This window comes from Salmo salar, chromosome 26 (assembly GCF_965601325.2).
Source record: "Salmo salar chromosome 26, fSalSal1, whole genome shotgun sequence".
NCBI lineage: Eukaryota > Metazoa > Chordata > Actinopteri > Salmoniformes > Salmonidae > Salmo > Salmo salar.
Window position 1 is genome coordinate 31042919 of NC_138316.1, and position 16280 is coordinate 31059198.

Below are 16280 nucleotides of genomic sequence, written 5' to 3' on the forward strand. Positions count from 1 at the left end.
CTAGCATAGGCTATCTCCAGGCTAATTGGGGCTTGCTTCGGGACAGAGACGTTAGCCAGGAGAAGCCAATCGGATAGCCGCAAGCTAGCTGCGATGATCCAGGTGAAGAGGTTCAGAGCTTGCGGTAGGAATCTGGGGATATGGAGAATAAGAAGTCTAATACGCTCTGTGTTGAATCACGTTGTGCAGACTGGCAGGAGTTGTCCGGGCTAAAGGTTAGCTGATGACCGCTAGCAGTGGCTAGCTGACTACTAGCTAGTAGCTAGTTAGCTGGCTAGCTTCTGTTGGGGGTTCCGGTTCTGAAGTAAAGAAAATAGCAGATCCTTACCACATTGGGTGAGGCGGGTTGCAGGAGAGTATGTTGAAGTTGGGGTTAAGAAAAATATAAAAAATATATGCGAAGAAAAAAGATATAAAAAGACTGACAAGACACGGCAAGACGAAGACAAAAGACGCCTGACTGCTATGCCATTTTACAATAGTGATGACATGTAATTACAGTACAACATGTTTGTAGTGATTTAGCTATCTAAAAAGTGAATATATATACTTTGTAAAACATTTTCTGTTATTATAACAATAATTTGTGATGCTGTAGAGCTTTGGTAGGTGTTGTCGTGCCGTTAGGTGGATGCCATTACGTTGCATTTCTATAAACTTGGTTCCTGATGTATGTTTTAGATAACATGTGGGGAGACTACCTGGAGAAGGGTCAGATCTTGGAGAAGGCAGGTCTGCCCTCAGTAGACGTCCACGGGGCTGTGGAGAGCTTCGGCCTGTACGTCTCAGCTGACATCGCTACCTCCTTCACCCTCCTGGTGGGAATCTTCTTTCCCTCCGCCACAGGTGAGACCTGGCAACCCAGACCATGAACTGTCAACACCAGACCAATAAACCAGCTGGCAACCCAGAGACATTTTTGTTCACTGATTGGTTGAGTCAACATTCTGAGAGTTGTCAGTAACTGATGTGTGTCCTTCATGTCCCTGTACTGTAGGTATCATGGCAGGCTCCAACAGATCAGGAGATCTGAAGGATGCTCAGAAGTCCATCCCTATTGGAACCATCTTGGCTATAACCACTACTACCCTTGTCTGTATCCTTTCATGGAGTCAATAGTAAAATCAAATCAACATTTATTTGTCACGTGCACAGGATACAGCAGATGTAAACGCTACAGTGAAATGCCGACTTGCAAGCTCTTCCTCATCCATATCAATAGGCAGTGTTCTCCCCAAGTTGTTCAATGTCTAGATACATCTGTCTTCCATACTGCATGTGTTTCTGTGTGTTCCTTAACATCCTGCCGTCAGATTTCAGCTCTGTGGTTCTGTTTGGGGCCTGTATTGAAGGAGCGGTCCTAAGGGACAAGTAAGTGAACTTGTCTGTAGCATTAGGCCACATCTTTGACATCACAAGATACATTCAAGTTCAGACAATGGCCTGTCTACTTCTCAACAACATACAGTACAAGCTTGTAATTATATTTGTTGATATGTCAAAGGACTTCAGATGCTGTGTTTGTTGGTATTGATAATGGCCCCGCTAACAGGTCCATGTCCTCTCCTGTCCTGTAGGTTTGGGGATGCAGTCAGTAAGAACCTGGTTGTGGGGACTCTGTCCTGGCCCTCCCCCTGGGTCATCGTGATTGGCTCCTTCTTCTCCACCGTGGGGGCGGGACTACAGTCCCTGACCGGCGCCCCTCGTCTCCTACAGGCCATCGCCAAGGACAACATCATCCCCTTCCTCAGGGTAGGACTAGCCACCTTGTCAGGTAGCCTAGCGGTTAAGAGCATTGGGACAGTAACCAAAAGGTTGCTGGTTCAAATCCCAGAGCTGACTAGGTAAGAAATATGCTCATGTGCTCTTGAGCAAGGCACTTTCTCTAATTGCTCCTGTAAGTTGCTCTGGATAAGAGTGTCTGCTCAAATGTAAAACAAAATCATACACTGGCTATCAGTGCCCTTCCTTATGTCTTTGTGGGTGGAGCTGTATTGTACATACACACTGTGCAATTTCTATACAATGTAAAGCATCTCGTGGCCTGAAAAACACAGCCATAATTCAAGGTTTCTCTAGCTGCCACCACTGTTTGTACACATTGCTTGATACTTTGCTCAGCTCTATGCCCATGTGTGCTCACAGTGGCCCTACTATTAGATACATTATAATACACAACTAAAGACTACAGTGAACAAGAGAAGAGTTGTGGTTGTCTTTGCTTACTCATTTGAATGAAGCTGAACATATGAGTTCATTTGCATTCCCACATGTAAATTATTGTTGGTAGAAGAGGATTAGCTATATAAAAGAAGGGCATTATGTAACCCTGTTCTAGGATCAGCTTAAGCGACCATCAAAATTCTGGTAAAGAAACTGGCCTAGGACCAGTACTTAGAGGCACAATGCACCCGTTTTTCAATCAATAACAAATCATTTCTCGGTAACAGTTAAGTACCTTACAATAATAGTTTTCCATTAAAATCAACAAAAATTGATTTTTTTAGCTAAAACATTTTTCTCAAGCAAGAATTTAGCCAGGACTGTCTGGGAGTGGTCCAAGTGGGGAGGGGAAAACTGAAAACTAGCTGTTATTGGCAGAGAGGTTGGAACTCTATTTGTTATTGGACTATTAAAGTTGCACTATGCAGAAATCGCTCCGCCATTTCCTCGTTGCAAAAATTCAAATAGTTCACCTAATTTCAGTTTATGTGATAAAACAAGCACACGTATAGTGTAGAGAATCATTGTACCATCTAAACCATTGTGAAATATATTTTCCATAACCAAACATATATTGTATTTTCAGCTGTTTGAAGCTGGTGTACAAAACTGAAAGTAAAAGATGCAAAAACAAAGCTCAAGAAGTGGAAGCATAGAAATAGCGCACATAGAACACATTTACCGCTTGTTAGATTTGCTTTCAATGTGAATGACGGATCTATAACTCACATTTCTATGTGAATTTGGTCAGGTCACCCAAAAAGTTACATATTACAGCTTTAACCAATTTACTGCCTGGTGATGTCACCAGACAAGCCGAAACTCCCGCCCATGCAAACCTGCTGAATAGGAGGTCCTGTGTAGATTGTATTTTCAACCAGTAACTATCAGGAAATAACACTGATCAAATGTTTTCACATACCACCTTTACAGTGTTAGTTTCATCAGCTGTTGTACAATCTGATATGAAACACAGGTAAGAAACAGAATTTTGACTGCACTGGGCCTTTAAGGCCACTCAAACTATAAATGATCGGTCCCCTTAGCTACAATACAACAATCAACCTGAAACAAGACAAATAAAAAACAAACCATCACAAAAAAAAGAATGTATTTATAAAGTGTATATTTTTTTATTTTCTGGTGCAGGTGTTTGGTCATGGCAAGGCCAATGGGGAGCCAACCTGGGCACTGTTACTGACAGGGCTCATCGCTGAGCTGGGCATCCTCATAGCCTCTTTGGACATGGTGGCCCCCATTCTCTCCATGTGAGTCACACACACACACACACACACACATGCACGAAACAGACAAAACACACACATATGCACGCAGACATGTTCGAGTCACACAAATATCACATGAATACACGTTAGACATGGCATAATGTATAGGACTGAAGGAAATAAGCTTTAAACCTGAAAAATATTCTCTACGCCAACAAGAGGGGTGTGAACAGTTTGTGTCATGAACAGTGCTCGTGCCCATAGAAATAGACGTTGCACGCGAGCGGGATGTTCCTCAATGCTGGAAGGGGGGCCTGAGTGAAAAAGTTTGGGAACCCCTGACCTAGTGCACTTTCTAGTGCTTCTGTGTTTTGCCATCAGTTGAGATGTATTTTAGCAGACTACCAGGCCTATACATCCTGCAACAAGTACATAACTGCAAAATTAATATATTGGAATTCCAAATCAATATTTAAATGACTAAATCGGTTTGGACTGAATTACATTTTTTGGTGTGTGATTTTTTTTCTACAGGTTCTTCTTGATGTGCTATCTGTTTGTGAACTTAGCCTGTGCTGTGCAGACTTTACTACGGACACCCAATTGGAGGCCTAGGTTTAAATATTACCACTGGTAAGTACAGTACAGGTGTATGTGCGTGGCTGTGTATCCGTGCATACTGTATGTGAGCAATGTAACACTCATTTGTATATGCGTGGGTGTTGGGTACACTTTCACTCCATTTGAATAATCTACATTGCTTTCTCAGGTGACATATTGGGAAGCTTATCAAAATATTCTGTTGACTGACTGGAGGACTTTATGCAGACTCCAGCTAGAGAGGCATTTTGTTCTCTGGTGTTCTGATGGTAACCTAGAAAGAAGGAACTTCACTGTAATAAGCTTCAGTAGCTGAACAAGTATACCACCTGTCGTGGAAATTCACCACTCAAACTCAATGTAAAGGAATCAATCTTTATTATCACGACCAGAGAGGTTCACATTCTCAATCCAAGTTTGATGAAAACTCTGAAAAGGGCTTTCCCTCTCAGTCCTTTTATAGTGCTATACAAACAAGTCATATAAGCATGATTTACATTATTCATTATTAACATTGGTTCCTGCATGTGACTGACGAGGCTTCTTCTCTCAAAGCTGGGACCTTGAAACTGAGATACTCATTTTGGATCCCAGAACAAGGTTCTGGGCGTTCTGCCAATTGGTCTGAGGAGGAGGTCACAGTTACCTGCACGAACCAAGATGGAGTGAGAGGAGATGCTGTTTACAATTCAATGCTAGCTCTTCAGACAACAACATTTTCCCTCACATTCCCTCCTTTTATCACTTTGTGATAATTATTGTTACATTATAAGGTAAGCATTAGATTATGGCTTAAACTATCAAAGGAGGTTCTATCAAAAAACGTCTATTAAAGTAAGCGGAATCAACACATAAAACCAGACACTAGATCCTTTAAAACCCCTTCACTCTGGGTTGTAAAATCTAAAACACACACACATACACAAGGGATCTGTAGACCCAGAGGTAAATAAATCTCTAAAGGTTTAATCATTGTTTCCATAGCTCTTACCACAATCGGGTTGCATTGACCTGTTCTGTACAAACTGTCCCTGGGACATCAACTACTAAAAATATAAAACCTGTTGTTTAACAAATCTCCTAGGGCCTTCAAAAAGTTGGTGCTGACTTATCAGCTCAATATTCGGTACTTAAACATTTACTTGGATCTACTCCAATTCCAGTGTTCCTCGTAATGGAAAAAGTGTGTTTTAGATGACATTACCTTCTTATTTAAATCACTGGTATATTCAAACTATCAAATTGAGTAATAATAATTAAAAATGGTCAAAAACGTATCTTATTCAATTATTCATACCTCTGCCCCAAATTTTCCCACTGTGTTAGGGTTAGGGTCTGTTTGAGTTTAGTGAGTACCACTCACTGTTACTGCCGGCTTATCTATTGGTTCACAGGAAGCTTATCTTTAACCTAAACACCAGACGGCAGCCTCTAATATAATATCAGTCCCAATGCTCAATCCCCCTGTCAGTCATGTGACCTTGTATTGAAACATTTATTTCTTCAAATTACTAAGATATTGCATTATTAGAGTGCTATTTGAAAGCCACAAATATTACCATTCACATACTGTCAACACTCATTAAATGTGACATCGACTGACAGACCATGAGTACCATGAATCTTTCCATTTTACTATCTTTATGACTGTCTTTATTTACCTATGCTAGTCTCCATATCGGTTTCCTTCAACTAGGACCCCTCTACTCTTCCCAATAGGGAAAACCCTCTCAATCACTACTGCTAATACACACGGATCACTCTCAAACAATTCTCTGCTTTTACCCCTATTGTAAGGTTTAAAACAAACAAAACAAACATGATAACTTTCTCCTTATTGGAAGGCATTGTTTGCATTTTAGTCTACCCTAACAATGTTACTCTATATTTATTACCCATTTCTGTTGGATATTCACTCTCTGCTTCACGCTCATTAAATGTCTATTATTTTGAGAGGAATATGTAATGCGCCGAAATTATAAAATACATCGGCCAATTCAGAAGGGGAGAGACACTTTGGACGGAGCTTCCTTTTTAAGATAGCTCTCGAGACTAGAGTTTATTTCTAGGATCAACAGTTATTATAACTGGGCTAGCACTGCCTATCAGTCCACTGTCATTGGAATGTTCTGACCATAAGGTTTCTGGTACCTGAAACAGAATAGACTGGGAGGCAGTGTCAGATTCCGGGGAGTGGTTCAATTTGCCTGCTTACTCATTGGTTTAATATCTCATCATTTGGGATATCAACAAAAACTCCATTGGGAGTACAATAAATTGTAGCCTTAAGTTTAGTTAACAAGTCTCTACCTAGCAAGTTAAACGGTTGAGTGGGTGAATACAGAAAATCATGTTCAACATTCATTGGTCCTATTGAACAGTGCATGGATTTTGTTTCAGAATGTATTACCGGGGTGGAGGAAATCCCATAAGCATTTATAGTTTTATTGGTTAGGGATAAGTCAAGTCCCGTACCTTTACCAAAAGTGGAGGTAGTAGCACCCGTATCCACCAACATAGGAATTTCTTTCCCTTGTATTTTTACCATAATGTTGCTATACTAAATTGGTATACTTTTCCCTGTGGATATTGCTGTAGATGTTGTTTCCCTGAGGTGGGTCCCTATTGTGGCTGTTTCATTTAAATTAATTCTTAACGAAGCCTTTGATTTAACGTGGCATGATATTTTGCATTGGAAGCTGTTTTAAAAGCATAGAAAATGGACCAGTCTTTGAGGCTTTATTTCCCAGACCCTTAAGACAGTCATACTCATCAGAACACTGAGGCTTTATTTCCCAGACCCTTAAGACAGTCATACTCAACAGAACACTGAGGCTTTATTTCCCAGACCCTTAAGACAGTCATACTCATCAGAACACTGAGGCTTTATTTCCCAGACCCTTAAGACAGTCATACTCATCAGAACACTGAGGCTTTATTTCCCAGACCCTTTAGACAGTCATACTCATCAGAACACTGAGGCTTTATTTCCCAGACCCTTAAGACAGTCATACTCATCAGGCTTTATTTCCCAAACCCTTTAGACAGGCATACTCATCACAACACTGAGGCTTTATTTCCCAGACCCTTAAGACAGTCATACTCATCAGAACACTGAGGCTTTATTTCCCAGACCCTTAAGACAGTCATACTCATCAGAACACTGAGGCTTTATTTTCCAGACCCTTTAGACAGTCATACTCATCAGAACACTGAGGCTTTATTTCCCAGACCCTTAAGACAGTCATACTCAACAGAACACTGAGGCTTTATTTCCCAGACCCTTAAGACAGTCATACTCAACAGAACACTGAGGCTTTATTTCCCAGACCCTTAAGACAGTCATACTCATCAGAACACTGAGGCTTTATTTCCCAGACCCTTTAGATAGTCATACTCATCAGAACACTTGATAGTGGCCATTCCATCAGTCCTCTTGGTTATGAGGGCCCAGAAGGATTCTCCTTCTCCAATGACCATCTACTTCTGGGCCACTACTCCGGGCCTGCATTGGTCCCTTTGGCTCAGGACTCATCTCACCCTCTTCTGCACTACTCCAGGCCTGTGTTGGTCATTTTGGCTCAGGACTCATCTCACCCACTGTCAGGTTTCCACAGTGGAGGTGGTCAGAAGAACTTGGTACGGCACTCTCCAACAGAGGTCCTTCCAACTCTCTCTCCTGAAGTCTTTGACCACCACGAAGTCACCTGCGTTGAAATAGTGCTCAGCTCCACCTGCCAAGTTCGGTAAAGACACCTTCACCCGGGGGAAAAGTCTTTTAAGAAACACTGTTAAGGGTGACACAATTCTAAACCATGTCTTCCTCCATTCCTTGCAGGGACACCCTGTTCTTGGGAAAAGGTGCATTAGTCATCCTCATGGGATGGCCAGTCAGCACCTCGTGTGGAGAGAGACCAGTGACTGTGTGGGATCTGGCTCTCATACTCAGTGCCACTGGAAGCACCTTTACCCATGTCAGGCTTGTTTCACCAATTAGTTTAAACAATTTTGTTTTCAGAGTTTGGTTCAACATTGTTAGTCATGCAAATCAAACATTGTACAACCCCACCACCAGAGAAATGTCCTGCAAGCACAGTAAAACCTACTGTACACCAATATCAGCCCCCCGCACCTCTCTGATTCAGAGGGGTTGGGTTAAATGCAGAAAATACATTTCAGTTGAATGCATTCAGTTGTACAACTGACTAGGTACCCCCCTTTCCCTTATTTATTCATTCATTTACAAGATCCACCATCCCTCTTTTGGCAAGGAATTGGAAAGTACAACGGGGCTTGGCTGGTCTGCTCCACTCATCCAGCCATACACCCAAGGTGTCCTTCTCTGATGCATCAGCCGTTGCCTGCAGAGTCATTAACAGAGAAAGGGTTAGTGGAAGCGGGAACTGCTGCCATGTGAAGGAGCGGGAAACAGAAGAGGAATCGGCAAATTTAGCAGTGCGGTCAGCCTTAGTGTTTCCCAGAGGAATGTTGTCATTAGAGGAAGAATGCGCCTGACACTTGGTTACAGAAACAGAGTGCAGCTGGACTGCCTCTAAGAGAGACGAGCACTTTCCACAGTTTCTAAAACAATCACAACAGCATAACCAACTAACTGATTCCCTTTTTCGTTTCTCTGGGCAGACCCATCTACAAAAAAACTAAAAGTCTGGATTGTCTAATGGGGTGTCTCTCAAGTTCAACCTAGGGCTACAGTCAGCTTCAATAGCTAAATCACAGTCATGGTCTTCACTGGTATCTGCTGCAGGGAGAAGAGTTGAAGGGTTAAGAATGTTCTGATAGTCTAGCAGTCTCGCAGGCATCAAATGAGCCATTTTTGCCTGTTTAATAATTGCCTCCACCACATGGGGCACATGTACGGTTAGAGGAGACATTGCCACAATATCAGAACATCTCACCAGTCCAGACCACAGCTTCACTCGCCTCCATCTTTCTCCCATAAATATAATCCTGCAGCGGTTTAACTTATTAATTGCCTCTGATCTACCAGTGGAGAGGACATAACAGGTTCAGGCAAAGCTTTAATTGCCTCTAATCTATCTTTGGAGAGGGTGCGACCCTCAGAAGTAATGTCATGACCCAAATATTTAACCGGCATAATTGCATCTTACTGGGGGAAACTTTATGACCATTTTCTGCCAAAGAAAATCAACAATGCCTGAGTGTCCTCGTGACACATCTCCTCTGATTGTGAGCAAACCAACAAATGGTCAACATACTGAACCAAAACACTCCCTCCAGGATCAACAAAAGAAGAGAGGAGAAGAGAAGAGAAAAGAAAGAAAGAAAGAAAGAAAGAAAGAAAGAAAGAAAGAAAGAAAGAAAGAAAGAAAGAAAGAAAGAAAGAAAGAAAGAAAGAAAGAAAGAAAGAAAGAAAGAAAGAAAGAAAGAAAGAAAGCATGAGCTAAATCAATTACTAAAAAACAAACTACCTGGAGGCACCTGGGATAAAATGGTAACAGTGTTAGGCACCAGGGGTGCTCTAGCATGTACAGCATCGTTTACTATTCTGTCTGGCACAAAACGATATTCACCAGATGGTTTCCTAACAGGTCAAATTGGTGTGTTACAGGGCAAATTCGGGCAGAGAACCAGAGCGCCTCTTTCAACTAATGCACTATGGGAATGATACCCTTTTTGTCTTCTTTGCTAAGAGGGCACTGAGCTTTGTAAGGTCTGTGGGTGCTTTTTGGAACGACCACAACTGGTGCAGCTCCTTTCATGCGTCCAATAGTATAGTATAAAGAGTACTACAGTATATCTGTGTGTTTCCCCAACAGGGCTCTGTCTTTTCTGGGTATGAGTATGTGTCTGGCTCTGATGTTCATCTCCTCCTGGTATTATGCCATCGTGGCCATGTGCATCGCTGGCATGATCTACAAGTACATTGAGTACCAGGGGTATGTCTGGACTCTTACCGTCTCATATCATAATTGTATATCATTGGGTCACTATATGAGTTAGCTATTTAGGCCAGAGTATATATTCTGATGCTGTCACTCTGTCTCTCTCAGAGCGGAGAAGGAGTGGGGAGATGGGATACGAGGTTTGTCCCTCAGTGCTGCGCGCTACTCTCTGCTACGGCTGGAGCATGGACCACCTCACACTAAAAACTGGAGGTAAACATCCTTCCTCGTCCATAGTCTTAGATATCCGCTATCTCCAACTTCAGATATGCATAGCTACCTCTTCCTCTTCATACATTCTGTACTTTCTCTCACTCTACAGTTTTTACTGTTGTTTTTTTGTTGTTTATTAGTACTTCCAGGTAGATTCTCATGTTCTTTGTCTCTCTTGCCCATCCACTCTCCAGGCCCCAGGTCCTGGTGCTGTTGAAGCTGGATGAGGACCTCCATGTGAAGTATCCCCGTCTGTTGACCTTTGTCTCCCAGCTGAAGGCAGGGAAGGGCCTGACCATAGTGGGCTCTGTCATCCAGGGACAGTTCCTGGACAGCTACGGAGAAACACAGGCCTCTGAACAGGTAGGGATAGAGCTGTAACTTGTTTCTCCGATAGCCTACTGTGTGTACAAGGAAAATACATTTTGCCGTACTGTAGCTATATTGAATCAGTTCAGGATTGTTTGAAGGCTGTTACCTTCATCGCTAGGTCATACAGTCCACTTTATAAAGCTATAAGAAAGAGATCGAATTTCTGTTGTCTCCTCTGTGCCAATAAGAATAAGTGAGTTTATTGCCAGCTTTATGACTACCTGCATTGTCTGCTCTCAACCTCGTCAGGCCGTAAAGAACATGATGGAGATCGAGCGGGTGAAGGGATTCTGCCAGGTGGTTGTGGCGTCCAAGGTGAGGGAGGGCATTGCCCACCTGATCCAGTCATGTGGCCTGGGGGGCATGAAGCACAACACAGTGGTGATGGGATGGCCCTACGGATGGAGGCAAAGTGAAGACCCTCGCGCATGGAAGACATTCATTAGTAAGACTCTGATTTACTGTAAACTAGCCTGGTCCTACACATGGATCTGACCCGTTCCCATAATAATATTCCAAACCATAACCTCATCCCAGTTTCTCCATGAGAGCATTGACCATCTCTATGATTCTGTGGGTTTGGTGCTGTCCTTCAGCCTGTATAGTATTTGAAACATTACGTGCTGACTCTTTAGTTAACTGATAGCATCAGCATTGAACTGTATTACATTACATATTAAACAAAGTAAACATATTTACCTCTCTGTGCCCCTCCCCACAGATACAGTCCGCTGTACCACAGCAGCCCACCTGGCTCTGATGGTGCCCAAGAACGTTTCCTTCTACCCCAGCAACCACGAACGCTTCACAGACGGCACCATCGATGTGTGGTGGATCGTCCATGACGGAGGAATGCTCATGCTGCTACCTTTCCTGCTCAAACAGCACAAGGTAAAGTCCCGCGCACATCAATGCAGAAACTCTGGGAGCATTTACTGTTGGCCACCATGACTTGAGAGAGACTAAAGAAGAATGGATTTGTTGGTCAGAAAAGGATCTACATTTACATTTTAGCAGACGCTCTTATCCAGAGTGACTTATAGGAGCAATTAGGGTTAAGTGCCTTGCTCAAGGGCACATGGGCAGAATTTTCACCTAGTCGGCTCAGGGATTGGAACCAGAGACCTTTCAGTTACTAGCCCAATGCTCTTAACTGCTAGACTACTCCATTCTTACCATGGTGTGTGTTTCAGGTTTGGAGGAAGTGTAAGATGCGTATCTTCACTGTGGCCCAGATGGATGACAACAGTATTCAGATGAAGAAGGACCTGGCTACGTTCCTGTACCAGCTGAGAATAGAGGCAGAGGTGGAGGTGGTGGAAATGGTGTGAGATGTTCCTCCTTAAAGCTAATTATGTAATGATGGTGGAGACGGTGAGAGATGAACCTCCTTAAATCTAATTATGTAATGATGGTGGAGACGGTGAGAGATGAACCTCCTTAAATCTAATTATGTAATGATGGTGGAGACAGTGAGAGATGAACCTCCTTAAATCTAATTATGTAATGATGGTGGAGACAGTGAGAGATGAACCTCCTTAAATCTAATTATGTAATGATGGTGGAGATGGTGAGAGATGAACCTCCTTAAATCTAATTATGTAATGATGGTGGAGACGGTGAGAGATGAACCTCCTTAAATCTAATTATGTAATGATGGTGGAGACGGTGAGAGATGAACCTCCTTAAATCTAATTATGTAATGATGGTGGAGACGGTGAGAGATGAACCTCCTTAAATCTAATTATGTAATGATGGTGGAGACGGTGAGAGATGAACCTCCTTAAATCTAATTAAGTAATGATGGTGGAGATGGTGAGAGATGAACCTCCTTAAATCTAATTAAGTAATGATGGTGGAGATGGTGAGAGATAAACCTCCTTAAATCTAATTATGTAATGATGGTGGAGACGGTGAGAGATGAACCTCCTTAAATCTAATTATGTCATTAAGGTGAGATGGGGAGTAGAGTCCCTCATACCAGGAGTCAAACATGCAATCCAACTAAGAGTTTCCATTTTTAAATCACTTCTCTCCTCTTAGTGTATTCAAAGGTCAGGTATTTACATACACCATGTTAATAATTTCAGCATGACAGCGACATCTCGGCCTACACGTATGAGAGGACTCTGATGATGGAGCAGAGGTCTCAGATGCTCAGACAGATGAGGCTGTCCAGCGCAGAGAGAGAAAGAGAGGTACATATTACACATCAACAAACATCCACAGAATTACACCTGTCAGACCAAACATACATAACAATAGTTGTGGACCACAGTGAAGGACATATTGAGCTGGTTTCCCAGACCCAGATGTCTTCTTCTGTATTTAAGCATGCTCAGTTGTAGAATCTCCATTGAAAGTGTGATTTATCCCAGTAGTAGGTTTAATCTGGGGCTGGGAACCAATACACTACATGACCAAAAGTATGTGGACACCTGCTCGTCAAACATCTCATTGCAAAACCATGGGCGTTAATATGGAGTTGGTCCCCCCTTTGCTACTGTAACAGCCTCCACTCTTCTGGCAAGGCTTTCCACTAGATGATGGAACATTGCTGCAGGGACTTGCTTCCATTCAGCCACGAGCATTAGTTAGGTCGGGCACTGATGTTGGGCGATTAGGCCTGGCTCACAGTCAGCGTTCCAATTCATCCCAAAGGTGTTCGATGGGTTTGAGGTCAGGGCTCTATACAGGCCAGTCAAGTTCTTCCACACCGATCTCAACAAACCATTTCTGTAAGGACCTTGCTTTGTCATGCTGAAACAGGAAAGTGCCTTCCCCAAACTGTTTCCACGAAGTTGGAAGCACAGAATCGTCTAGAATGTCATTGTATGCTGTAGGGCCTTCCCTTCACTGGAACTAAGGGGCCCAGCCCAAACCATGAAAAACAACCCCAGACCATTATTCACCAAACTTTACAGTTGGGGCAGGTAGCATTCTCATTGGCATCCGCCAAACCAAGATTCGTTTGTTGGACTGCCAGATGGTGAAGAGTGATTCATCACTCCAGAGAACGCATTTCCACTGCTCCAGAGTCCAATGGCGGTGAGCTTTACACCACTCCAGCCGATGCTCGACATTGCGCATGGTGATCTTAGGCTTGTGTGCTGCTGCTCGGCCATGGAAACCCATTTCATGAAGCTCCCGACAAATAGTAATTGTGCTGTTGCTTCCAGAAGCAGTTTGGAACTTGGTAGTGAGAGTTGCAACCGAGGACGGCGGTCCCATTCTGTGAGCTTGTGTGACCTACCACTTCGCAGCTGAGTCGTTGTTTCTTCTAGACGTTTCCACTTCACAATAACACCACTTACAGTTGACCGGGGCAGCTCTAGCAGGGCGGATTGACTTGTTGGAAAGGTGGCATCCTATGACGGTGCCACGTTGAAGTCACTGAGCTCTTCAGTAAGGTCATTCTACTGCCAATGTTTGTCTATGGAGATTGCATGTCTGTGTGCTCGATTATACAACTGTCCACAACGGGTGTGGGTGAAATAGCCAAATCCACTAATTTGAAGGGGTGTCCACATACTTGTGTATATTTAGTGTATCTACACTAGCATTAAATGAAGCAATGTATGGCCATGCATTTCAAGTCACTCTAGTATGGACATGAGGACATTGTATCCCCTGCACTCTGCCCCCTATAGGCCCAGCTGGTAAAGGACAGACACTCTCTGATCCGTATGGGCAGCCTGTACTCAGACGAGGAGGATGAGGTGGTGGAGCCTGTAGCTGATAAGATCCAGATGACCTGGACCAAGGAGAAGTACGAGGCAGAGAGGAGGAACAGGAACAACGCACCAGAGAACTTCAGAGAACTCATGAGCCTCAAACCGTGAGTCACTTGTTGTTGGTCTATTGGAAGGCCAGGAGTTTTTCTTGAGACACGTGATCTGACGAGGAAAACCCCCAGGCCTTTCACGTGGTTAGGAAAATCTCCATCCGGCCCCACCTGAGGTATTCCATTCTCGCTAGTCTTCCTTCTTCACTCTCTCCTCCTCATCTCCTCTCTCTCTCTTTTCTGCCTCTGTCATCTTGCCTGTAAATTCCTGTGAGTAATATGTTATTCTGATCACTCTGTCTGTAAATTCCTGTGAGTAATATGTTATTCTGATCACTCTGTCTGTAAATTCCTGTAAATAATATGTTAATCTGATCACTCTGTCTGTAAATTATTTTTAATTATATGTTATTCTGATCACTCTGTCTGTAGATTCCTGGGAGTAATATGTTAATCTGATCACTCTGTCTGCTAATTCCTTTTAATGATATGTTATTCTGATCACTCGGAGTCTGTAAATTCCTGTAAGTAATATGTTAATCTGATCACTCAGTCTGTAAATTCCTGTGAGTAATATGTTAATCTGATCACTCTGTCTGTATATTCCTGTGAGTAATATGTTAATCTGATCACTCTGTAAATTCCTGTGAGTAATATGTTATTCTGATCACTCTGTCTGTAAATTCCTGTAAGTAATATGTTAATCTGATCACTCTGTCTGTAAATTATTTTTAATAATATGTTATTCTGATCACTCTGTCTGTAGATTCCTGTGAGTAATATGTTAATCTGATCACTCTGTCTGTAAATTATTTTTAATGATATGTTATTCTGATCACTCAGAGTCTGTAAATTCCATGCAATGGATTGGATGGAGGGGGGAGTGTGCTTTGTTATGTGGACTGCACTTGATGTCTTTCTGCTTTATGACTGAGTTGGTTCATACTGTCCACTGTTGGATATCTGAACATTATTCCACGGCATTGTTAAAGGGATAGTTCACCCAAATTACAAAATGACATATTGGATTTCTTACCCTGTAAGCAGTCTATGTACAAGGTATGACAGCAATCCATGCTTTGGTATAGTTTCCTTGACACCTTTTCCACATACTAACGTTTTAGCATTTGTGGCACAAATCCCATTAAAATCATGGGACCAATATTCACATTTTTTGCGCAACATGTTCAAAACTTCTATAAGGTACTTTTTTGAGGTTCAAAATCAATTGTAGATACTTTCGGATGATTTGGACACGATGAGTGAAAAATTATAATATCGGTCCCATGACGTGAGCATGTGGAAACAGAGCCAGGGAAACTGGATTGCTGTCATACGTTGTCCATAGACTGCACATGGGGTAAGGAAACCAATGTGTAATTTGGGTGAACTATCCCTTTAAATAATTGAATGTTCTGGATTGCATTTGTAACATCTGTTTGTGGTTGTGTCCCAGGGACCAGTCCAATGTGCGGCGGATGCACACGGCAGTGAAGCTGAACGAGGTGATCGTCAACAAGTCCCATGATGCTCGTCTGGTGCTGCTCAACATGCCGGGGCCGCCACGCAACACAGACGGAGACGAGAACTGTATCCTTCACTAACAGCCGCTCTCATTGTACTGGACAACACTGGTCTTAGAGGTCTGTGTGGTACAATATTTCATTTTTTAGGACAATGTTTTAGGGCTCATTATTTTTTTATTTATCCGTTATTTCCCCTCATTATGGGGTTAGGGAGTGTAATTTGGGGTTGAGTGTAGCATGAGTTGTGTAAAAGGTGAAAGAATGAGTAGGAGTAGATGGCCAGCCAGCATACACGAAAGATTTGGCAATGTGACCCGAGATGAAAGACTACTGGCTTTTAAGCTGAACATCAAATCTGCTGCGTACACATATTTGCAGATGTAATCGCAGGTGCAGTGATGCAGAGTTGCTG

At 42.7% G+C, this 16280-nt stretch overlaps 1 protein-coding gene across 4 annotated transcripts in view; it reads left to right on the forward strand.

Moving 5' to 3' along the window:
- The window catches only part of LOC106587604 (solute carrier family 12 member 4), a 41413-nt gene that overhangs the window by 23678 nt on the left and 1455 nt on the right, over positions 1-16280 (forward strand). For 3 of the 4 annotated variants that reach the window (XM_045708224.2, XM_045708225.2, XM_014176164.3), the window contains exons 9-23: positions 682-846; positions 998-1096; positions 1314-1371; positions 1578-1752; positions 3373-3491; positions 3984-4082; positions 9848-9967; positions 10082-10186; positions 10381-10549; positions 10808-11003; positions 11280-11449; positions 11752-11883; positions 12649-12756; positions 14209-14396; positions 15799-15932. In XM_045708224.2, coding sequence (XP_045564180.1) covers positions 682-846; positions 998-1096; positions 1314-1371; positions 1578-1752; positions 3373-3491; positions 3984-4082; positions 9848-9967; positions 10082-10186; positions 10381-10549; positions 10808-11003; positions 11280-11449; positions 11752-11883; positions 12649-12756; positions 14209-14396; positions 15799-15932 — 2037 coding nt within the window. Of the gene's footprint in view, positions 1-681; positions 847-997; positions 1097-1313; positions 1372-1577; positions 1753-3372; positions 3492-3983; positions 4083-9847; positions 9968-10081; positions 10187-10380; positions 10550-10807; positions 11004-11279; positions 11450-11751; positions 11886-12648; positions 12757-14208; positions 14397-15798; positions 15933-16280 lie in introns of those variants that run through there. The other variant, XR_006762168.2, reaches the window with a different exon arrangement.